The sequence below is a fragment of the Clupea harengus genome, chromosome 3 (assembly GCF_900700415.2).
Source record: "Clupea harengus chromosome 3, Ch_v2.0.2, whole genome shotgun sequence".
Lineage (NCBI taxonomy): Eukaryota > Metazoa > Chordata > Actinopteri > Clupeiformes > Clupeidae > Clupea > Clupea harengus.
Genome location: NC_045154.1, coordinates 28,063,934 through 28,087,882, shown reverse-complemented (window position 1 = coordinate 28,087,882; position 23,949 = coordinate 28,063,934). Strand labels below are relative to the sequence as shown.

General features: G+C 45.0%; 2 protein-coding genes across 4 annotated transcripts; one reads left to right on the top strand and one right to left on the bottom strand.

Annotated features, from left to right (window-relative positions):
* The first annotated feature begins 3,256 nt into the window (after window positions 1–3,256).
* Window positions 3,257–16,025, top strand: nup160 (nucleoporin 160). Of its 2 annotated transcripts, none has more exons than XM_031565249.2 (35): window positions 3,257–3,391; window positions 4,148–4,256; window positions 4,454–4,664; window positions 4,948–5,173; window positions 5,259–5,334; window positions 5,537–5,651; window positions 6,137–6,373; window positions 6,480–6,577; window positions 6,704–6,788; window positions 6,873–6,941; window positions 7,056–7,139; window positions 7,267–7,437; window positions 7,537–7,636; window positions 7,932–8,097; window positions 8,331–8,467; window positions 8,894–9,054; window positions 9,372–9,508; window positions 9,635–9,705; window positions 9,830–9,989; window positions 10,146–10,215; window positions 10,558–10,656; window positions 11,139–11,258; window positions 11,435–11,530; window positions 11,648–11,742; window positions 12,124–12,220; window positions 12,348–12,453; window positions 12,576–12,736; window positions 12,903–12,963; window positions 13,075–13,185; window positions 13,461–13,584; window positions 13,702–13,803; window positions 13,896–14,037; window positions 14,303–14,428; window positions 15,215–15,310; window positions 15,536–16,025. In XM_031565249.2, the coding sequence occupies exons 1-35, from the start codon at window positions 3,304–3,306 to the stop codon at window positions 15,617–15,619; spliced, it is 4,191 nt and encodes a 1,396-aa protein (XP_031421109.1). In that variant the 5' UTR covers window positions 3,257–3,303; the 3' UTR covers window positions 15,620–16,025. The 2 variants fall into 2 exon arrangements, with proteins under 2 accessions (XP_031421109.1, XP_031421108.1); XM_031565248.2 differs by having other exon boundaries at window positions 8,891–9,054.
* Window positions 16,026–16,520: 495 nt separating this feature from the next.
* frs2b (fibroblast growth factor receptor substrate 2b) lies at window positions 16,521–23,739 on the bottom strand. Of its 2 annotated transcripts, XM_012815631.2 has the most exons (7): window positions 23,127–23,739; window positions 20,313–20,377; window positions 20,004–20,095; window positions 19,718–19,904; window positions 18,787–18,945; window positions 18,308–18,477; window positions 16,521–18,086 (listed from the first exon to the last, which is right to left on the bottom strand). In XM_012815631.2, the coding sequence occupies exons 3-7, from the start codon at window positions 20,067–20,069 to the stop codon at window positions 17,040–17,042; spliced, it is 1,629 nt and encodes a 542-aa protein (XP_012671085.2). In that variant the 5' UTR covers window positions 20,070–20,095; window positions 20,313–20,377; window positions 23,127–23,739; the 3' UTR covers window positions 16,521–17,039. The 2 variants fall into 2 exon arrangements, with proteins under 2 accessions (XP_012671085.2, XP_031421107.1); XM_031565247.2 differs by lacking the exons at window positions 20,004–20,095; window positions 20,313–20,377; window positions 23,127–23,739 and adding an exon at window positions 19,334–19,375 and having other exon boundaries at window positions 19,718–19,788.
* Between the last annotated feature and the right edge of the window lie 210 nt (window positions 23,740–23,949).

Here is a 23,949-nt window from a genome sequence, read left to right as displayed (position 1 = left end):
AACCATACAAAAATGTATCACAGTTTACTTTATATAATATAGAACCACACCTCCCGTGATAAAATGACCTATAAAGTTACTGTGTAACTTAACTCCACCTCTTATCCACGGAAGTAGATTTGTTCACATATGTTTGGTTCCCATATCAAAGTCACCAAAGAATTAAATCATACCTGTGTGTGTGTGTGTTGGTATCCCTTCCTCATTGGGTTATTATGAATAAATAACAGCAAATACATGGCTTAATATGGCTGTCTGTCTCCTAAAAGTTACAAAAGCATTGAAGGCGCCTAGCTTCCTGTACTTCCAATAGTGTTCTTACAGCATGTACTGTAACTATAGTGAAGGATGTCTGAATGATAATATTGCTGCTGCATGTGTTCAATAAACTCACCTATTGCTTGTTATGCATTCTTTGCCAGTGACCAGAATACATTTAGAATAACATTTCAGGACATTACTTGAGAGTTTATTTAAAATGGACTGTATAAGTGTATTGGACTAGTTCGGGAGCAGAGTCCCCTCAAGATGCCCAAGCTGTTTAACTTCATTTTCGAGGTAAATATATATATATATATATTTTTTATTCTTTGTTTAATTTCTCTCTCTACTTTGTAGAGGATGTTATGGTCATGAATGTTATTTTTGTCAAGTAGAAATCCTTTTCTGTCTTCCAATTCTCACAGTTTCAGAAATCGAAGAGAAGGTTTAAGATCACCACATGTGAAAAGTTGGATAACAATGTCACGATTGTTTAGGCATACAAAAGTCATGTATCGTCTGTGAGACCAACTATGTGAGACTCGATCGAGACTGTTGATAACTGAAGCCACCTCTGAGACTGTTTGCTCTGCCTGATCACACAGCACTTGAGCTAGACGACTATCCATCATCATCATCATCATCATCATCATCATCCAGCTTGCTGAAGGAGACACCTCAGTATAACAGCTAAATGATGCCTTGTGCTCCCAGGACCCTTCACGTTTTCAATTTTCATTAAACTTTGAATTGCAAGCATGTTGATGCGACTTTCATTGACTGGCTTCGTACCTGTGTTTAATGGGAGTTTTATTATGAACCCATCTATGCTTTTGCACAAACTTTTATTCACATGTGGTAAGAGAGAGGTGGCCTTATTGATACATGTTGGATACATATACCCAAACTGGTAAGCCTGTGTTTTTAGGTACACAGCATTCTACATATTTCCTTTGCCACTGAAAAGAGAAAGTTAGAAAAATAACAGTGTGAGCCAGACCAATAGGACTGAAAGGGGTAGAGGCCAAAGGTGTAAAATGAGTGGAAAGTGATTCAGGTATATTGGGACATCAGGTCATTTGGGACAGCATAAGGAAAAAGGATTTTACGTCTGCCTTGAAAAGGCTATGGTAAAGTTAGGGGTGCTAATACATTGCTTAGGAAGTATATAACTAAAGTCACATGACATAACATAGGTGACATCACACAGGGTGGTATGGTCAGCATCAAACAGGAAGTTGACCCCGAAAATCAAGAGGTAAGAAAAATGATTTTAATATAAGGCTGTAAAATGTATATGCTTAATTTAATGTGGACACCAATGTTGAGCAAATATGTGTGATGTAGTAGTGTACTAAAATAAAAAATAAAAATTTTGAAATTATGTTTATATAAATTTTATTTGAACATTTTCTTGGTGTCCCAAATTACCAAACATGGTGTGGTAAATTGGGACAGCATGTTTCAGGTAATTTGGGACAACATTTTTTGGGTATAAAATTAAATGTGTCAATAGTTTAGTCATAAATAACCTGATTAAAAGTGAAAAAGTCACATTGAACAACACAAAACCTAAGTGATGTATCCTAGGCCATTTTTAGCGGAAGGAATTAGAGGTTAAGGTTGCTAACCGTCAGAGCTGTGTGTAGTGGGCCTTGTAATTTGGGTCAGATTATTTTATGTCAATAATATCCTGAAAAATTAGTAATAATAATGGCCATGTTGTTAAAACATTGAAGCAAAAGCATATTTAGGCCTTGTGTGGTATTCACAACACATATTAAGTGAGCTATCAAGCAGTAAACCTAGCTTAGGCTACTGTTAATATGTAGGTGTAGACTCTTCTGCACTTTCCCTAATCTACAAGTTGTTCTCATTTATTAAACTAATTCATTTTGCGGAATAGAATGGCACCCAGGAAAGATACAGACAGACCAAGGGAGAGTGAAGTGCGAGGGAGAGTGAACAAACAGGGAAAAGTAAAGGGCAAGTAGGCTACAACATGTGGACGGAGCACAGAATGAAGGGAGCATTACAGGAGTACAGATAACTTGAAAGGGCAGGCCAAATCAGAAGATAACACATAATGCACAACCTTAAAGATATATTTATGGTTAACAAATCCATTACAATGTTTTTTTAAATGTTTAATTATTGTTCAATACATTAATCTACACCCATGAGTCTGTGTCCCAAATTACCAAACATACTGTCCCAAATTACCAAACAAGTTGCTTAAAATTAGTTTTGTGTCAACTCCACTAAAATAGTGAGCCATGCATTCATAAAGTATCATGAAGACTTATTTTTTACACTTTAATAATGTGGATACCTTGAGGAATTCAGAAAAGTCTCATTTATTGGGTTATGTTTGTAATTTGATGACAAATTTAAGCTCAGAAGATAAAATTACAAAAAAATGTCCCAATATACCTGAATCCACCCTACATAAAACCTCACAAACCTATGCTTCTGAAATGGCTGAAATTAACCGAAAAGTTAAAGAGGTGACGGGTCATGCTTTTCCTTCCCAGTTTCACCTTTATTTGAACCATCTTCTCTCCAGCCTGCTGTAGATCCTAGTTCTTAACTCAGTGCTGAAAAATGATCACCTTAAGCACCTTAAATGGCCTTTCCCTACTTATGGTTGTGCAAACGACGACCCTGATCCCGTGCTTTATTTATCTAAATGTCAAAACTTCCTGGCTTTGCATACGTTGTCTGACAGTGAGGTCCTCGTCACTTTCAGAACTTTGCTGCATGACACCGCACGGGATTGATGGGAGACTACCTATTCAAACGTATCTACTTGGCAGGGATTTATGTCTTCATGCTTCTCTGCTGTTTTAACCCGTTAACGTGCAACATTTGCATTGAGTCAAAATAAGCATACAGGGCTACAGCACACTGGGGCCGTCTGACCCAACTCTGCTCGGCTGTTTTCTATTTTATTATGGCTGTCTGTCTCTTTAAATTTTCGAAAGCATTGAAGGCGCCTAGCTTCCTGTACTCGCCACTCACCAAACCAATGCGGCGGCGAAGATGGCGGCGTTGGACAGGAGCTTCATAGAAATATGTGGATTTGAGAGGGAAACATTTTCACGGTTCCGCGACATCACTGTCAACTTAGGTAAAACTTTTAAATTGATCATGGCATCCATTACAATACGTTTAGCTATAGTACACATTCTGCCTCATAAGCGCGAGAAATGAAGCCGTGGCTCAACATCCACAAATGTGATTGCTAGCCAGTTAGCTCATTAGAAATGCTGCATTGGTGACCTTGCTAACTAGCACAATCTAAGTACCTCATGCATTACCAACTTCATAGCTGCACTGGTGTTCATAGTTATGGTATAGCTAAATTAGTTCACAATGACAGATTCGTGGAAGGTTTAAACTTTAGGTTTAGTTTCCAGGCCTTCAGGTCTAGTGCGCGCGCAGATAACGGCACATGTGAGTTAGCCAGTTGTCTTTGGTGAATTGTTTTTGTCCAGCCCCTCATACCTTATCGTTAGCCACTGTCTAACGTTACCGATAGCCTCCATCAGTGGTTACTAAGTTGGTTTAGTAATAGTATTTTACTTGGGTGGTTAGCAAGTATCAGTCTTCACCACAGATGCTGTTCGAAATGGTCCGTCTTTTTAGTAACGTAATTCAGATATTTCTTGTTAACATGTTTTAAAGTTAGTTGTGCTGTAAAGTTAACGATAATCAGGTAATCACTCCCCTTGCTAAAGTTATTGTCCTTTCCTTGAGCAAAGTTACGGACTATGTAGTAACTTGTAGGTAGCTTTTTTGCTTAGTTGCCAGACGCTAATCACTTAGTGCAAATCTAGGGTTGTACAAATGTTCTAATTGCGTTATATCCTTGATGCTACAATAGGATTAAGTGCTCTTCCAGGAGGAGTCAAATGTCCAGACAGTGCCGGTGGCTTTTACTATGAAGAGAGTGGGAAGCTCCTGTCTGTCGCAAGTAACAGATTTATACACTGGTAAGTTAAACCTCTTTGATGTGGAGTTAAGATGAACATGATGTCTGACGCTTTCTATGAAATTATTTCACTGACCTGCACACCTTATCAGAATCTTCATACAACAGCAAACAGTTTTATAACAACAGTCATTTGCTGTTGTATCGTGTCTTTAATTGGGTGTTTCTGAAAACTCATGGGTTGTTTCACCTGTCCAGGTCCACATCTGGGGACACAGTCCAGCTGGTGGAACAGTCACTGGACACGAACCTGCTCAACAATGCAGTACGTCTGAAGATCCCCCACTGCCAGCTTCTGCCTGGCGGAGTGCACATCCAGGAGACTGTCAACAATGTCATCATTCTCATTGTTACCAACCAGTCAGTCCATCGGCTGGCTCTGCCCCATCCCTCCCGCATGTACCGCAGTGTGAGTGTCTTTCCGTCTGGGGAAGAAAGCAATGACTCATTTCAAGCAATCCGAGTTTGTAGGATCAGCTTACATTTATATTAATTGCCATGCACTTTTTATCTGACAAGCAGAGGGATATCAATTAAGTTGCCTTTCATTTCTCACAAGGCTTTAAGGACTGTCAACTTTGTCTATGAATAGCTTCTCTGAAAGTATATAGTGTGTAGAAAATGTCTGTGATTTCGATTTGAAGTAGTCCCTATTGACCCAGTTCTATCTGCTATGCCACCTCTGACCACAGGAGCTGGTCACAGAGCTCCAGATGCAGTCCATCTTCACAGACGTGGGGAAGCTGAGCCTGCAGGACCCTGCACACAGCTACGTCCTGCCCAGCGGCCCGGGCCTGCCTTCCGTCAGCCCCAGCACCTCCGCAGCCTGGATCAGCCAGGAGGGGGAAGCCCACTTTGCTCTGGCGACCGCCTCTGGTGGCATCCTGGTCGTTTGTCTTCCCCCTCATGACTCACCAGGTAATGAGAGCATCGGGTAAAACTCCTTCTTGTGTATGTTTTAAAAGTATGGGAAAGCAGGGTGATTCCTATATGCTTGTTACAGGGATGGTGGCCACAGTGGAGCTGAAGCAGAGCTCAGTCATGCAGAGACTGGCTGGCTGGATGCCCACTGCTATCAGGTCAGTTCTTCTTTTTTTTTTAACCTTTATGTTCTCTCTGGTTCGAAAATACTCCAAAAATATACAGTTATTGTTGTAAAGTCATAGAAAGGCTGCCCAAGTATTTCTTTTTAAAGTGCCCGCCATTATATTGAGTTTTGCCCTCTCCAGTTGTGTCCAAGGATACTGTTATTGCATATAAATTGTGAAATGTTTTCCTCAGGGGGGACCAGAGCCCATCAGACCTGGCCCTCAGTCTGGCCGTCAGACAGCTGGAGGACGACACTTTCATCTTCGCTCTCTGCCAAGATCACAAGCTGCGCATGTGGTCCTATAAGGTTGGTGCAGTCGAGGAACCGCAAGCTTTGAGAGGGGTTGGGCACATTGAATTGAAAGGTGGTCTATGCTGTTGTCTAGTATGACCGCCTTTCCCCACACATACTGGTATAGTCGGATCAAAAAATATAGCGTATAGATATGCATCACGGCTGTGGAGAATACACTTAACATTGTATGCTGATGGGCTTGTTGAGACAATATTCCATAGATTACAATTACCCCAATTACCTGTCCATTACAGGTGGAGTCCATGCTATTAACATGGCATTTTGGGTTTCTTTTTCTTCATAGATCAGCGCATTTGTTTGATGTTGTAAGAAGCATATCTAATATGGGTGATTCTCACATGACGTTTGGTGGATAATAACAAAACTTTGAGTTTGAGTGGAAAAACCCTGTAGCCATCTAAAGAAGAGGAAGTGTGATGAGGAATTGTCCCTATCTGTCCTGATATTCAAATGCGTCCACCCTCCCCCGCCTACAGGAACAGGTGTGCCTGATGGTGGCTGACATGCTGGAGTACCTGCCGGTGGGCCGTGGCGAGGTGAAGAGTGTGCCGGGGCAGGGCCACAGGCTGCGCCTCTCCTTTTCCTCCACCACCGGCCTGTGCCTGGGCGTCTACCTCGGCCTGCCCAAGCGTGGCCAGTTCTGTGTGCTGCAGCTGGTAGCCGACAACAACCGCTACAGCCTGGACCACCTCTCCACCCTGTTCACCACACAGGTGTGTGTGTGTGTGTGTGAATGCCACTTGTTCAGCCACAGTTTTGCTTATTGACTGATGATAAGTATTTCAGTTTTTCAAAAGTTTATTTGTTTTATTTTTTAAGGACACACTGGTGGATTTTGACTTGACATCTACTGACATCTGGGGTCTTTGGCTTGACGATGACAACCAGACAGTGGTGAAATACATCAACTTTGAGCAGTGAGTTCCAGAGAGACTGTCTGAGTTGGGCATGTTGTAGCAGCTTGTTTTGCAGACACAAGTTCATGCTTTTATGTTTCTGGCAGGTGAGGAACTGTTGTTTTGCGTCTTCTCTTTGTCTGATAGCAACTCAGCTGGCCTGTGGAATCAGGTATTCATGCATCCTGCGCCAGGGGAGGAAGTCCACATCGGCATAGACCAGGACCCAAGGGTAAGTGAGCAAGCCTGCTCGGTCAGTGGCTAGTCAGGCTTTAGGGCCTGCGTCATGGCTAAAACCCCTTGTTTTTCCCAACAGGAGGCCTACCTTGAAATACTCTTCTCTCCTCTTCAATTCACTGCTATGGCCATAGTCAAAGCCTTACAGGTAAGCCCTGAGTTTCTGCACTCAAAGGGTGTACAAAAACATGTTGAGAGTGGGTTATTCCATATTAACATATGATCGTTTACAGTAGCTTTAATCACCACGTTCTCTGTTCAGATTTATAAAAGAGGCACCGAGAGGTACCTTGACCTGCCTTGGGAGTCACTGAAGAGGGAGGTGACCCTTGCAGTTGAGAATGAGGTGAGTGTCTGTCTGTCTCGCTCTCTCTCTCTCTCTGTCTGCCTGCCTGTGCTGGCTAGAAATTGAATATCTCTCTGCGATTTGTCCTCCTCTCATCTTTCCATTTCCTCTCCACCCTTGTGCGCAGCTCCAAAATAGTGTCACTGAGTACGAGTTCTCTCAGGAGGAGTACCGCCAGCTGCAGGTGGAGTTCTGGTCCAAGTTCTATGCCTGCTGCTTGCAGTACCAGGAGGCCCTGTCCACTCCCCTGGCCCTGCTCATCAACCAGGCCACCTCCATGGCCTGTGTGCTGAAAAAGGTACCCCCCCATCACCATACTTCTGTCGTCATGAAACCACAGGCTGTTTTGTGATGGGGAGAAATCACTGACCCGCTGATGATGTTGTATTTTTTTAAGGGCTATGTGTCTTACCTGTTACCGTGCTTTGCTGTGGATCATCTTTACCTGTCTGCCGATGAATACCTCTTCTCGGAGGAGGAGACTCCAGTGGCTGAAGGTCTGTGTTGCCTTAATGAGTTGTCATTAGAGCGCCAGGTCACCTAGAGTTTCATGCTGTCTCTGCTGTGTTGGTCAGCTGTATTTGAGGGATGCTGCTTCTCAGCGGCCCCTTCATCTGTTATTTTTTTCATAATAAGGAGTTATGGTGTGTGATGAGCAAGTGTTTAACAAGGAATGATTCCATATGAAGAAAATCACTTGGTCTGTCTGGTTTTATAAGTCGTTTTGGGACACTCTTCCTTGTCATGCCTTTTCTCTGTTGCTAACTGCTGCTTGTGTCTGGTCTCTGTCAGACCCTGAGGTGGGCCGGGACGTGCTGCAGCTGGTGCAGTGCCTGCGGCTGGTGAGTGAGAGCCTGCAGGGAGACATGGCCTACGACATGGAGAAGGCCCTGGACCACCTGCAGTCCCCAGAGAAGGCCGCGGAGCAGGTGCTGGAGACCATGCTGGCCAATGACAGGTCAGTAGCACACGCACACACGCACACATGCACAGAATCTGGAGAATCCATACTTACCAGAAGCTAATAATCTATTGGCACAATGTAACAGATTGGAATATTATTTAGGGGTGGAGGTGGGGGGGACGGAACCATTTTATGGACTATGTGCTCTCCTTGGTCGAGTATTTTTATTTTATTTAAAATAAATATATGTTTTTATTAACGGTCATACTCTTGTCACCTGCCTGCAGTGAGAATGTCATAGAAGAAATCCAGAACAAGCTGCAGGACATCCGGAACCCGATGATGGCCATGTCTGTCCTGCTCAGGGAGATGGACCTGGAGATGGATGCTGAGACTGGGGCTGAAGGAGCCGCACTCGCTGCAGGTCAGAGCGGCACATCTCCTCAGCACTGCTCTGTGTTTAGTTAGATTGGGCCGCCACTGTTTTCTGTTAGTGTCGCTGCAACTGTTTGTCCATGCCCTCTTCCAGCTCTGACTTTATAGCAGAGGTGCTGAATGTCGATTCAGAGTGTTAAAAGCCAGCCTTTTTTTTATGACAAAGCTAGGAAAAAGGCTTTAGTGGTTTAGTACTATGCCAGGCAGGTGTGGCTGTGGTCAGATGTAGTGTTCACTGTCAGGTATAGTGTAAAAGTAGATAGATTGATTTAGTATGTTATGCATCCTCAGTAAGCATTGCAAACGTTGGTGTGTATTGATGCGTACGGAGTCAGTGAATGGTGGGTAAACTGGTTTGATATGCACTGGTGTGGTGGTGTGAGCTGGAGTGGTCTGTCTCTCCCCCCCCTAGCAGGCCGTTCTCTGAACGTGCGCATCAGCCTCTCGCAGCTGTACGGCAGCAGCGTGGCGGTGAGCGTGGTGTGCCAGGCCGTGTGCAACATGGCCCTCACGCGAGCCATGCTCTGCAGGGATCTCCTCATCCTGCAGCAGTTTTACCTCCGGCTTGGGGACAATGTGAGTACTTGCTCTCTCACTCTCTCACTCTCTCGCGCAGATGCCACGTTGTCACTGAACATTTGCATACCACATTCCTGCGGTTGATCATCGTCTCTAACATGACTTTTACGCCTCATTATCTACATACGTGCACAAACTCACACTTATTAACACTCACTGAACACTCGCCTACAAAGCCCTTTCTCTTTGCAAACTTTGTAGTGGATGTGAAAGTAAGATCTGACTTGTAACGTAACAGGAAGTTATGTGTGTCCAGGCTGCTGAATCTGGCCGTGTAATCTAGTGTGCTGCATATTTGCATGCTGTGTGAGCAGGTCTTTCTGGGAGGAGGTGCTCAGCTGCTGCAGCTACAGCAGGACCTGATCCCACGCTGCTCCCACCTGCTCTGCTCCTACTACCTGCTGAAGAAGATCAGCCAGAGCCTGGCCTCCTCCGTGCCCCTCGACATACTGTGAGTCGCCCGGACGGCTCGGCCTCTGTCTAGCTTGAGCCGCCGTAGCCTTCAGTAAGATACCTGCTCCAGAAGTTTCTAGACATCCGCTCTCTTGTAAATGTAAACGTCTTTTGTCTTCCCCAGCGATGCCAATCTCCAGCATCTGTCCGTACTGGAGTTGTCCGACTCCCCTGCCATGGCACCCAACAGATCAGGTTAGCTCACACACCTCTCTGGTGGCTCCAGTTCTGTTGCTTTTATCTGCTTTGCCTGGTCTCTAATTCTGTCTTGTATCTTCTCTTGTAACCTCTCCTCCATGGCCTTGCCTCTCTCTGACAGTCCTAAATCCCCAGACGGTGGTGGAGCTCTTCTATCAGAATGTGGCGCGTAAGATCGTCGTGTCTCAGATCTACTTGCAGCAGGAGGCCCAGTCTAGTCAGGTGCCTCTGCACTGGCCGCACATGGCGTCCAGCGTGGTCACCAGTCTCGCACAGCTCCTGTATCCTTTAAGCACGCCAAAAAAAAAGTCTATAGAATAGTGTCAACAACATTATTATAATTGTACACTTCATAGTACTACGGCCTCCATCAGTGGCATCCAATACTGTGGCGATGTCTTTGCACAAAATATTTAATCCTTACATCATCCTCCTAGCTGGCCAAGCAACCCTGGCTTTCTGTTCCCTGAGTGCCTTATGGGGAACTGCCAGTACACACAACTGCAGGTGAGGGGGGGGTGCCGTACTTACATATCACCACACGCCATGCGGCACGGAAGTTACTGATGCCGCGTAACTGAACTGAACTGATTTTCACATCTTGTTTTTCTTGTTGGGTAATGTGTGTGTATCACGTGTTATCACGAGACTATTTTCTGTACCCCTGGTTTGACCCTGGTCTTTTTGTGTGTGTGTGTGTGTGTGTGTGTGTGTGTGTGTGTGTGTGTGTGTGTGTGTGTGTGTGTGTGTGTGTGTGTGTGTGTGTGTGTGTGTGTGTGTGTGTGTGTGTGTGTGTGTGTGTGTGTGTGTGTGTGTGTGTGTGTGTGTGTGTGTGTGTGTGTGTGACAGGAATATGTGCGCCTGATTGGGCCCTGGTGTCAGGTGAATGTGGGCTCCTGTCGCTTCATCCTGGGGCAGTGCTACCTGGCCACTGGGGAGGGACAGAAGGTAGGGGCCACAGCTGAAGCTCTTCTCTGCATAACACTGTAAAGATGAATCGCTCTGCGTGCGCTGACAATCCAAGCCTTTCAGTTGGCCATATTGTAAGACCCAACTGAAGTGCTGCAGAGTCAAATTCACTGTACATGTCCACCTCAAATTTAGCACACAGTTTATGATCAAACATTTGTTCACCATCACAAGTTTGCACTTAAACCAGGCAACCTCAAAGCATTAACTCTACATTAATCATTGTCATGTGAAGGAAATTTGAAAGAGTTATGTCAGGATGTCATAAAGATGTTATTGATATCTGTGATAATAGAGAAGAGTAGTAATCAGACAAAGAAATATGCTAAATAAATTCCTGTCTGTTTAAGCTTTGGACTTTGAAGTGTTAGTTGAAGAGTTAGTGTAAGTGCCTAAATGCTGGTGTGTGTGTGTGTGTGTGTGTGAGGGGTTGGTGCTGATGGTGTGTCTTCTCCCCTCAGGCCCTCCAGTGCTTCCAGGAGGCGGCCACTGAGGTAGAGAAGGAGGACTTCCTCCTGAAGCTCTGCGGCACGGAGGAGGAGGAGGTGGCCAGTGCCCCTCGGCTGCAGTACTACAACAAGGTGTGCTGACATTCTTTTTTATTTTGCAGATTGGTGTAAAATGCTCATTATACACAGAAAAATGTTCTGTTAAATGTTTGAATCATTTTAGATGATTCTAGTCTCTCTATGAATCTCTGTTTGCCTCTTGGCTTATGAGAGGATGTTTCTCTTCACCTTCACCCTGGGTCTTTTAGGTGCTGAGGTTACTGGAGGATGTGGCTTTACCTGAGCTCGTCATCCAGCTAGCCACGCTGGCAATATCAGAAGCCGTTAATGACACCAGAAGTCAGGTAGGTCATTTACAGGAGACCATTTCTGGGCCTCGGGAACTGATCTCCCTACAGTTTTATCTGCATGTGATGTACATGACTGCCCGATGTGAGTGTCTGCCTCTATATGCTCTACAGGCAGCCCTCTGGACTCGCATCTTCAAACACCATCTAGACTTGGGCCACAACAGCCAGGCCTATGAGGCTCTGGTCCAGAACCCAGACCAAAGCAGGTACTGACATGTTCAGACATGTTAGAGAAGAGCTCTTTTCAAACATGTATAGGCGCATCTTTTCAAACATGTATAGCCGCATCTTAATACTAGCAGCACACAGATGTTGCGGAATAATAACTTACGATAAACAATGACATGACGGAGTTTATTCAAATCTACTGAAAGTAATATTATTCTTGCAATGTAGATTTTTATTTATTTTTTCTCTCCCATACTAAAGGATCCTTGTTTTGAAAATTACTATGGAATTCTAGAAAAGGGTCTTTCTAGAATTCCATAGTAATTTACAAAACAAGGATCCTAAAGTATTAGTAAGGGGAACCAATACTGTTATAGAAGCTAGTTTTGACCACCCGTGATGTTTTTGTGTGTGTACAGGCAGCTGGACTGTCTCCGGCAGCTGGTGGTGGTTCTGTGTGAGCGGTCACAGCTTAAAGATCTGGTCCAGTTCTCCTATGTCAACCTGCACGATGAGGTCAGTGTACACATCCTTGCATGCTTCTATTTGATACGAGTGGCACTGGCACTATGGATGCCAGAGGTCCACGTCATCCAAACGTTCTCATTCCAAATGGTCCTGCCATTTCGTTGTCTTTCTGCAGGTGGTGAGTATTATTGAGTCTCGTGCCAGAGCCGTGGACCTCATGACTCACAACTACTATGAGCTGCTCTACGCTTTCCATATCAACCGTCACAACTATAGAAAAGGTGAGCTTCACTGTAAAGTTAGTGTAACAGTTGTCATGTTCCACTGGTAGGCTCATTGCCGTTTTTCTGTGATTTACCAAGTGAATGACCATCTCTATGTCCACCTGTCTTGTCTATCCCAGCCGGTACGGTGATGTTTGAGTACGGCATGCGTTTGGGTCGGGAGGTGCGCACGCTCCATGGCTTGCAGAAGCAGGTGAACTGCTACCTGGCCGCCCTCAACTGCCTGCGGCTCATCCGGCCTGACTATGCCTGGATCGTCCAGCCCTCCTCTGGAAGCACGGTCAGTCTAGACGCAGAACAGAAGTCTGAGGACTGGACTTATTGTGTCCAACAACAAATACTGTTGAAGTGATTTGTAATATCATTGCATGGTGCTGTAGCTCATAACACACTCAGACATCAAACGAGCGTTGTATGCTGATTGCTCTCTCTCGATCTCCGTCTAGTATGAACGGCCGGGTGCATCACCAAAACGGAACTACGATGGAGAGTTTGCCCCAGGCCCAGGTAATCCGACACGATCAAACTTGAGACGTGGTTTCTGGCACCCAAGCAGATGGTTCAATGCAAGAATTCAGCCATGACTAACTCATGGCCCCCCCCCCCCCCCCTCCCTAGTGAAGCGCCAGATTGACATCTTGGAGCTGAAGGACTTGGAGAAGGAGTACAACCTGGCCCGCAGTCGCCTCACGCTGGCCCAGCACCACCCTCCCTCAGCAGCCATAGCAGGCAAGGACAATGACACTGGACCTGAGCACAAATGAGTTCATATGATAGGTGTTCAGGCTGTCTGATCATAGGAATAAGGCTGATGTGTGCTTAATGGCTAATACAAATTGGTTGGCATGATCTTGTTTTCTAGTGTTTATAGTGAATGTTACAATCCTTCCATAATTGTGACTTTGAGGTGTTGCCTTTCACACTTGTACGACCAGTTAGGATTGCTAATGTTTGTTGTGGTTGGTAGTGAATGTTTGGTTCTTTGTATCTCGTGGCGTTTGTAGGAAGCGCCTCCGCAGTGGAGATGGTGGCGTTGCTTGTTCAAACGGGCCTCTTTGACACGGCGCTCTCCCTCTGTCAGACATTCAAACTGCCCCTCACGCAGGTCTTTGAAGGGCTGACGTTCAAGTGAGTCTGTCTAAAGATCAGCATTAGCTGTTAATGCTTAGCTTGTAATTGGAGCATTATCTGAAAGACTGAATTTGGCATGCCATAAATGGCCGTGTTCAATGTTCTTGTCCTCAGGTGTATCAAACTGCAGTACGGTGGGGAACAGAGTCAGAATGAAGCCTGGAATTGGCTGGCAGCCAATCAGCTCTCTTCTATCGTCACTACCAAGGAGTCCAGGTTTGTGTGGCTTTCTGGTAATGTGACTGAAAATAGAACAACTATTTGACACCGCATGTTCTCATTCCTGTGTTGCTCTCCGTGTCCTGCAGTGCTACTGATGAGGCATGGCGGCTCTTAGCTTCTTACCTTGAGGCACATCCTTCCCAGAATGCTCAGCACTACCGGTGTGTCATCAACAAGCTGCTCTCACATGGTGTGCCATTGCCTGATTGGCTGGTTAATGACTACAAGGTGAGACGGACATCCTACTGTTATTCAAGACCATTATCATCATCATCCTTGAACAGTAATGCAGTAAATCACTGAAGATGTTTTCTTCTGTCACTCCTTTTAACAAACTCACCATAGTAACTTAAAAAAAAAACTAGGCCCGTACATCATACGATATAAAAATATATCCATTTAATGGTCAACAAAATATCAGGTTTGCTGTTTGTGAAGACCGTGGGAAACCCCTCACCGTCTGTCTGTCTGTCTGTGTGTTTGTGTTCTATAGGCTGTGGACACCGCTGCTCTGCTACGGCTTTATCTGAAGTTCGACCAGCTGGAGTCGGCTACGGAACTGGTCCTGGAATACGTTGACGCTCTTCTTGGAAAGGGACACCAGTACTTTGGAATAGAGGTAACGTAATGACTGTACAGTGGTTTCTGGTCCCTTGGCATTTAACTTTGATGTGGGCGAACTCTGAATCCTCATTTGTCTTCACCCCATTCTTACTTGAAGAATCGTAGTCACCCAGAATAACCTCTCCTTGTAATCAGTCTGTATCATTTAATTAAACAACCCTAAATAAGTGTTGATGCAATGCTTTGTAACCCATGAATGTATTACAGATAAGTGGTTTACATTTCTGCTATATATATTTTTTTTTTATCAGTTTAATGGTCACATGTACGCTAATTAGCCACAACATTAATACCATTGACCGGTGAAGTGAATAACATTAGCACAAATGCTGAAACCTTAATGCTGGCTATGATGGAAGGGTGTCAGAACACACAGTGCATCACAGCTTGATGCGTATGAGGCTGCATAGCTGCAGACCGGTTAGTGTCCATGTTGACCCATCCACCACCCAAATGGGCTCGTGAGGTCAGAACTAGACCATTTAGCAATGGAAGAAGGTGGCCAGGTCCGATGAATCACGTTTCTTTTTAAACATTATGTTGGATAGCCTGGTGCGTGTTTACCTGGGATAGAGATGGCAGCAGGATGCACTATGGGAAGAAGGCAAGCTGGTGGAGGATTCTGGGCAATGTTCTGCTGGGAAACCTTGGGTCCTGGATGTTACTGTGACATGTACAATATTAGGCTGGTAGTTTTAATGTTGTGGCTTATCGGTGTATGTTCCATCCAGTGTCACCTTTTTAAAAAGTCCCCCTCCCCCACCTCTGGTGTGTTTTATAGAGACCTCTGTCAGCCACAGCGCCCGTTGTTTGGCTTCCGTATACATCGATAGACCAGCTACTGTTCAACCTCGGTGAAAGTCAAATTAACATGAAGGTGAGTGGTGTTTTCATAGATATCTTGTATTTCATCGAGTATACAAGGTAATGGTGGAATTTCATAGATATCCAGAGAATGTGGAAAATGAATGCTTCTTGCGGCCTCATGCTGTCACCATCGTAAGCTTGTCTGCAAACTAAGTCAGTTATGCATTTTAGGATGTCTACTTCAGAGAATTGAGCCAGTGCTGTTTTTAAACTACTACTGTTGTGCCTTTCCTAGTTGTATGAGAAGTTGAAAGCCAAGCTGGACGAGTACCATGGAGTGGTGGAGAAAGCAACCAGACACAGAATCCTGGCCCACTAGGACCCAGCCACAGTACTGCCTTTCTATATGGTGCTTCTTTTTCTTTCCCTGGTGTCCTCTCACTTTGTGAAACAAAAAAAGTACAACCAAATAAATATATTTTTGTATGGGTTAATGAAACGGATAACTGTGTCTGCGCACTTGGACTAAATGTGCCCTGAGAAATTCATTGTGTGGATGTAGGGCAACCAGGGTTCAGGTATCTGTTCCTTAAGTGACAGCTTAGCACTCAGATGTACAGTATGTATTGTGTGAAAGATTTCCAACGGCTCTTTTGTGTATTTTTTTTTTTATTATTGTAGACAAATGTGATATGTCTTGGCTCCCTAATGTACTCTACCTGTTCCCTTCAATCAGGTTTGTTGTAAATTGTGTAAGGAATGTAATAAAGACTTTTTTCAACATGGCTACTTTCCAAGTAATGGGTAAAAACAAAAAAAAAAGACCATCATAGGTTATTAGAATGTAATAAGAATGTCAGCTGTTGGCCAGTAAATGTTGTTTAGGTGTTGAACCTCGTCCAGTGTAATTGCTTGCATCAACAATTTAATGTCTTATGAAACCATGTGCTCAAATTTTGACAGTGTAATAAGCCAAAGGGATAAGGATACTTATGCTGGGTAAAGTTGTGTACCCATAGCAACCAGAGAACAAACTGTTTGCATCATTTCCTAAAATTCCCTTATTATTGAACTCCTTGGGAGTTTCCAGCAGGTAAACAAATGTGGTTAAATATACCTTGTTTGGGGACAATACAAGACAACTTCACTACACACTACTTGATATATGTGCAATAAAAAAAGCTGGTTATTTTACTGGACTGATTTAAAAAAAAGTTATTAAGTACTTTTCAACATGAAGATACATCATCCAGAAAAGAACCAATAAAAGGGAGTACAAATCGAACAAAATAAACATTTTATTGTGCCAAGACGAATCTACCGTATGCAGTCAGAAAATTGACGATGTAGTGTACCATGATATTCAACATACTGAAATGAAGACATCCTGTGGTCTCAACTCATTTGGGAAGAAAAGGAATGTTGGGTCAGTAATACTGATTTGTACCATATGGGATGGACATGGAATGTAGTCCAACCTTGTTATTAACATAATAAAACCAATACACAGGCACTGGAAAATGAGTGTAAGAATAGTAGTATTATATTACCATAGGAATAAAAATAAATGGTAGAATGACAAAGCACCTGCGTTCTCGAGTTCCCTTCTAGGTGGGCACCGGATAGCGTGGCTTACTGTGCCACATGTGTGGAGGTGTTCCAAGTACTGACTCTTTATGTATAAAAATAATAAAAAAAAACAACAAAGGAAAGAAACTGGCGTCCAGTTCATGGCGTTTAAATAGGTGTGTGTTTTGTGTCTGACATAAGACGTCACTGGCCTGTGTCTGACAGGCCTCTCACATGGGCAGGTCCACGCTGTTGTGGCGCGTTTTCCTGGAGGTACCGTCGTAGCGGGGCAGTGCTTTCTGGAGGCTGGACATAGCGGCCGTGCGTTCCACGTCGATGACGGCGTACAGCTCCGTCCGGCGTGTGGGTGTGTGTGGCAGCGGGAGGGGCGAGGTGGGGGTCTTGGGCGTGTGTGGGTTGCTAGAGTCTGAGCCACCTCCTCCTCCTCCTCCACCACCTCCTCCTCCCACCACACGCCCGTCTGTCTCCACCTCAATGTAGTTGAGCTGCCGCTGCTGGCTCGGGTCGAGCGTCCGGCGGAAGTCAAAGTTGAAGACGGTGGACGGGGCGCGGTGGTCCCGCCAGCGAGCCGATTCGGGCAGGCGGCTGCTGAGGGGCGCGGTCACGTTCTCCGTGTTGATGTAGTAGTGCGTGGGGTCGGGGCTGTGCTGGCGTACCTGCTGGTAGTGGTGGGGGTGGGGGTGATGGAAGCCGTTCAACGAGGGCGTCTTGGGCTGCTCCTCCTCTTCCTCGTCATCCTCTTCCTCCTCCTCTGAGCCGGTCCGGGAGACCTCGCGCAGAGGCGGCAGCGCAGGCAGGTTCTCGTAGTCCAGCAAGGCCGTGCGACGCAGGGCTGAGTTGTTGACGTTGGCGGGGTCCGGGGTGAGCGGGGGCGGCCTGTGACGGTGCCGCCGAGGGTGGGACGATGGCGCGTTGTGGTTGGGGGGCTCCGGGCCTCGCGAAGAGGGCGTCTCTACCTCCAGCCGGTTGTTCTCCCTTGTCGCCGACCCCACGCCCTGACCTCCATTGGAGCTGGGAGGTTCGTCGTCACTGTCCTCCTCCTCCTGCTGCTGTTGCTGCTGCCGTCGCTGCACTGGCGTGGGGCCCAGCACAAACCTCGCGCCCTCTGGCTCCAGCTGCACACGAGGCCCAGGGTCCGGGGGCATGTCCTCTGGCTCGCTGTCGAGAAACGGGCACGCCGCCTCCACAGGGGTGGCCCCCACGCCAGGGCTTGAGGGCTCGTCCAGAAGGCCCGTGGTGTTCACATAAGTATGGGCCTGGGGACGGGCAGAACACAAAAGGTGTGAGACCACTGCAAGTATCAAAATGACTCAACACTGTAGCTGTACGCTGGCTCTTAAGATATGCTTTCCTTAAGACTGTAGTGTATAATTATCCAGTCAGGGGACAGTACACAATATCAATGTAGTTGCCATTATGAATTCTATACCTAGGCAACCAGGAGTTGGGCTTAATAGGAACAGGCACGCGCACTCACGCTTGAGGACTCGTCAGTCACCAGGAGTGGGTGTGTGGACTCTTCCCCTACTGAGGGCAGGCGGGTGCTGCCCACAGACGGGTGCCGGCTAGAGGGATGCGAGGAGGCATCGCCCAGAGAGGGGTACCGTAAGCTGCCGTTGGGTAACGCGGGGAGAGAGTTACCTGGAGCTGCAGACATATAAACATGGCATCACATAAATAACAGAGCAATAAACAGTTAAGACTGCCATTCAGGTAAGCTTGACAGATCTTTGATTGTGTTCCTATTGCTGTGTCTAACTGATATATTTAATAACACCAACCTCCAATTTAGCTTAGTCAGGTGAATTTGAGAAAGGCAAGAACTAAAATCAAGTAAATGCAATAAGTATATTGCTACCTCTCCCATACTGGGTTAAGGCATTTGGGTTCTCCCTGCCGCTCTAGGCAGTGGATAGTAATGCAGCCGCTGAGAGCAGCCGTGTGGGGGGGTCTTACTGGTAGGGGTGCGTGGGGGTTGGATCTGGTCCAGGTCGGCATGCGTGTGGTTGGGCTCGAACACAGGCTCCTCCACCACACTGATGCTGTTGCTATGCATGATCTCCTGCAGCATGTTGAAGATCTCCTCGGCCCGGGCGCACTTGAAGGCGAAGATCCCTGCGGATGAGAACACCAGTAAGACAACAGTAGCGACAGGAGGTCAAAGGTGAACAGACATGCACACACGGCACCAGATACCACAGACCAACACCACCACCAGTCCAAGGGGAATGCAAGGCTAACTCTTGATGGTTATTCGTTATTTAACCAAGAGGATAAAGCATTACACCACGATGAAAACACAGGAAAGAAGAGTATGTGGTAGCATGATCACACAGGACATCCCACAGAAATGCAGCACTCCTGACTCCAGCTCACACTGGCTGCAGCATTTTATGCAGATGTCCCTGTAAAGCCTGGGGCACTTGGGTCAATGTGTTGGGGGGAGGAGGAGGAGGGGGGGGGAGGGTGGGTGTCACAACAAGCCTGATCTTACTGGACTTACCGGAGCAAACAAGTCTCCCTTACCCCAGTTCTTGCTCTTTTCCTTTTGAAAGCATGGGTCAAAGTTCACAATCTTATATTAACAACTTAAAAAAATAAAATAAAAAGAAATCAGTAGCACATAGGGCCACTCGTGGGATATTCCGTGATGGATTCTTCAAGCCTTCACAGGCTGGGTCTCCACACTGCACTATATGTTCATTCATTCATCACCTTAGCATTCATGTACTCATGTGATAGAATACTACTTTAGGAAACATTGAATTCTGTTTTTGGAAATCGGTAAGAATAGTAACCCCTCCCCACACTCTCTCTCACGCATGTCCACTCGCCGCTAAGAAGATAAAGAAGTGTGTAAACGACGGGCGGATAAAGGTAGGCTCACCTTGTCCTGTCTGACAGCGTCGCCCACTCTCGAAGGAGAAGAGGTTGGAGTCGTAGCCATAGCGACGCAAGCACAGGTAGGGCCATTTGACGGCCTCACACTTGCGGGTGCGTAGCACCAGCTCCACCTCAGTCAGCTCCATGATGCCGGCGCCCAGCTCGTTCCCGTCATCATCAACATTGACCACCTGTGCATCAAAACACCTCAAAATTATCACCAAATCTGTCCAAGTGTAGATTTCAAACACCGCCAGTACACTCCACCGCCAGCTCTAGGACAGACTTACCTTGAATTTACTTTGGTGATTATCAGGAGTCGAGTCTTTATCGGGACAGCTACAGCAGCTACCCATGGCTTTTCTACAGGACCATTCGATGCCTAGGATAACAAGGCAATAAACACAATGTCAGCAACTGAGCTAAACATACCATTAGTGTAATAAATATAGCCATTGGTAATTGAAAAGACTTAAATACACACGTGATAATAACTTTAAAAGTAGTCTGGCACATTTTAACAGTTGTTTATTTAAGATGCCACAAAGAAATACCAGAATAAGTAGAAATATGCCAGGCTTTCTACACAGAGCACAAACCTATATCCAGCCATCAGTGTTCCCTGTTCCTTCAACATCAGCATTACCATCATGCTTCAGATATTCTGTGGCAAGAGAATGAGTCAGAAGACAACGGTCAATCATTAATCATGAATTCAAATACAGGGGCATTGTGCTACATGCTGCCGAATGTTTTACTAAGGTGTTTGAAGGAAAGACAAATAGAAAGAAATTGTCGTCATCAATACCATATACTTTCAAAATAGTTCTCTGAAGAGTCAGGACACTTCATTTTGACTAATGTATTTTGGTGGTCACACAGGGGTATTCATAACATCTCTAGGACTAGACGACTGACCACCCTAATATAATTTGCAATCCATATGCACGGTATATAGGAGACATACAGTGCATATGGAAAGTTCAGACCCTTTCAGGTTTTCCAACCAAGGGTTAGTCCTAACCCTCATTTTCTCATCTTAAAATTGATTGGAGTATTTTGTATATTTATTAAAAATAAAAAAACTGAAATATCCTATTTACTTAAGTATTCAGACCATTCACTTAGTACTTGATTAAAACACTTTTGGCAGCAATGACAGCCTGAAGTGTTCTTGGGAATGATCCTACAGGCTTGGCACACCTTTTTTTGGGAAGTTTCTCTCATTTCTCTTCGTTCAAGCTCAACCAGGTTGGATGGGGAGGGTCGATGCACAGCCATTTTCAAGTCTCTCCAGAGATGCTCTGTTGGGCTCAGGTCCAGACTCTTGCTGGGCCACACCAGAACTTTTACAGAGTTTTCCTGACGCCACTCCTATGTTTTCTTAGCGGTATGCTTCGGGTCGTTGTCTTATTGAAATGTAAGCCTTCATCCCAGTCTGAGATCCTGAGCACTTTGGAAAAGGTTTTTGCTATCCTTTTCTGTATCCATCTTCCCCTCTATCCTGACTAATCTCCCAGTCCCTGTAGCAGAAAAACATCCCCACAGCATGATGCTGCCACGACAGTGTTTGACAGTAGGGATGATATTAAAGAGGTGATGCTCAGCGCCTGGTTTCCTCCACACACACCGCTGGGAATTATGGCCAAATAGTTCAGTTCTCATTTCATCAGGCCAGAGGAGTTTGCTTATCATAGTCTGACAGCCGTTCAGGTGCTTTTTGGCAAACTTCCAGCAGGCTGTCATGTGCCTTTCAGTGAGGAATGGCTTCCATCTCACCACTCTACCATAAAGGCTTAATTAGTGGAGTGCTGCACTGATGGTTGTCCCACTATAAGGTTCTCCCATCTCCACAAAGGAACGCTGGACCTCAATCATGTGATCATTAGGATCTTGGTTACCTGTATGACCATGGCTTGGTTTTCACTCTGATGTACACCATCAACTGTGCGACCTTATATAGACAAATGTGTGCCTTTCCTAATTATGTCCGATGAATTCAATTAGGCACAGGTGGACTCCAATCAAGTTGTAGAAGCATTTCAAGGACCACCGATAGAAGTAGGATGCACCAGAGCTCAATTGCAAGTGAAATAGCAAAGGGCCTGAATACTTATGTAAGTTTGATATTTCAGTCTTTTTTTATTGTAAATTAACAAGACACTCCAAAATCATGTTTGAAACGTAACAAAATGTGGGAAACTTGAAAGGGTCTGAAAACTTTCCATATGCACGGTGGAGACTGAAAAAACATCGCTTAGACGTTTGTGATTTCATGACCACGGTATACTTTAGTCACTTACAACACCATCAGCAGGCTGGAAAGTAAAGGGGTAATTGTGGCCTACTTACCACTGCTAACCATAGCTTTCTTCGTTTATGTTAGCAACAAATTCAAAATAATCGATGAATTAAAAAGCGAGGCAGACCCATGACCAAAAACTACGCCCACTTCAAAAAGTTGTTGGGTGTGAAACTATTCTTACTATACCTAGCTGGTTTAGTAAATAACAATAGTTAGGCAATCGACTTATACGAAGAATAACCAAACAAACAGAAGATAAACAACATCAAAAAGTAAATAAACGAACACCAAAGTTTCCTAGCTGGCGATGATGCATTGCTAGCTGACATAATAATAGCTAACGCGAGCCGACAGTTGGATAATTGGTTGCACTAGCCCTACAAACTTTCACAACGTTACACTTTATATCAATTTTCTGAACAAACGTGCGGTTTGAAATAACTTCATGGTAACTCAATCAGCGCTGCTTGGCTAACGTTAGCTATCTTTTGTGCCGATTCAGTGATTCACGGCCATTTTCAACAGCATAATTTACCATACAATCGTAGGGCTAGCTAACTATAAAGCTCTATGACTAACTTAGAAGCCAAAAAACAAGCCAACCTTAAGTGGGCCCAGCACCGCCTCTCAAATAGCTAACCAGCTTACACCGCCACCAAGAAAAAGCTTGCTAAAAATTTGGTTTTGTAGCTAGGCTCAGTTAATGTAACTAATGTTTCCTGATTAGCCATCACTTGCTAGCTAACGTTGTATTACTAATCATCCCCTTCGTCTGTATTACATAATATCATCCTCTCTCTTCCTTTAATAAAACATGAACAGATAATTATTGTTTAAGCTTGTCGAATTGCTTTCTATCGCCTTAGCAAGATTGCAATCAATTTAAAGCCTAGCATGGGTTCGACGGAGATGGCTCGCATTTTTAGCCTCACAGTAATGTTAGCTGTGGTCGCACGGGTTAGCCATCCCACATTGAGGCAGTCCATCTTGTAAGCTAGCCTACGTAGCTAGGATAGCTTGCTACAAAATAAATAACATTAACATTGATGTTACCAGCTTGCCAACTTATGCAACACAGCATAATAAAAAAAGAAAAGTATTAACTTACATTGGAAGTGGGTCCGTCAACAAAACCAAGGTTGATATTGTGTCCTTCTGTTCAGCCGATTCGGTGGGTTGTTTACTTAGGGACTTTTTCCAGCTAGTTGGCTACGATACTTCGGCTAACGTTGGTCGTGCAGATGAATTGAGGGTCGGTTCGCATTACCAGGGCCCTGAAACATCCACCGTTTTTTCAAAACTGTTTGTCCCCTCTGATTTTGCCGAGATAGTGAAATACATATCTATCTAAGTAGCTAATCTGAGTATATATGGCCTGTAACGTTATCTACGTTGCTGTGCCACCTGAAAGCCATCATTTAAACAGAAATACTCCGATGGGTGTACTAATAGGAACATTAGCTGGCTAACGTTATCTTTTCAAAAAACACAGTAATCGTGTTTCGAATCGGCCTCTCCAAAGCATCCTCTTTCTCATAATAAACAGCTATTTTGTCTAATTTAAAGTTACATTACTTACTAGTCAGCAGAAACGTTTACCCATCTCCTTACTCGCATAAAAAATCTAGCTAGATGGCTAACATAGCTTGCTTTACAAACTCGAACAAGTTTCGGCTGTAGTTAGTTCTACGCAGGCGCGTAGAGGGAGTAGCGTAAACTTTTTTGAGAGAAGGAACCTGGAACTGGTCTGCAACTGGTTTCGGGCTCATCTTAAACGAGAAGGGAATACGTGTATGGCACGTAAAAGCATACTTACTGTGCTGTACAAATGAAGACATTATTGTAGTCTAATGATGCTTTGACCTGGCTTGTGCTGACAATTCCACATAGCATATGCATTAGGCTTCCTCCCAGGAACATTTTTCGAAAAC

What these genes read in the sequence shown, in the direction of transcription:
- nup160 (XM_031565248.2), top strand. Translation starts at nt 3,304, where the DNA reads ATGGCGGCGTTGGACAGGAGCTTCATAGAAATATGTGGATTTGAGAGG. An exon ending in CCACCCTGTTCACCACACAG is followed by an intron (nt 6,374 to 6,479) that starts GTGTGTGTGTGT and finishes TTATTTTTTAAG; the next exon opens with GACACACTGGTGGATTTTGA. An exon ending in TTTGAAGGGCTGACGTTCAA is followed by an intron (nt 13,585 to 13,701) that starts GTGAGTCTGTCT and finishes TCTTGTCCTCAG; the next exon opens with GTGTATCAAACTGCAGTACG.
- frs2b (XM_012815631.2), bottom strand. Translation starts at nt 20,069, where the DNA reads ATGGGTAGCTGCTGTAGCTGTCCCGATAAAGACTCGACTCCTGATAAT. An exon ending in ACGCTGTCAGACAGGACAAG is followed by an intron (nt 18,946 to 19,717) that starts GTGAGCCTACCT and finishes TCTCATCCGCAG; the next exon opens with GGATCTTCGCCTTCAAGTGC. An exon ending in TGACTGACGAGTCCTCAAGC is followed by an intron (nt 18,087 to 18,307) that starts GTGAGTGCGCGT and finishes GCCCGTCCCCAG; the next exon opens with GCCCATACTTATGTGAACAC.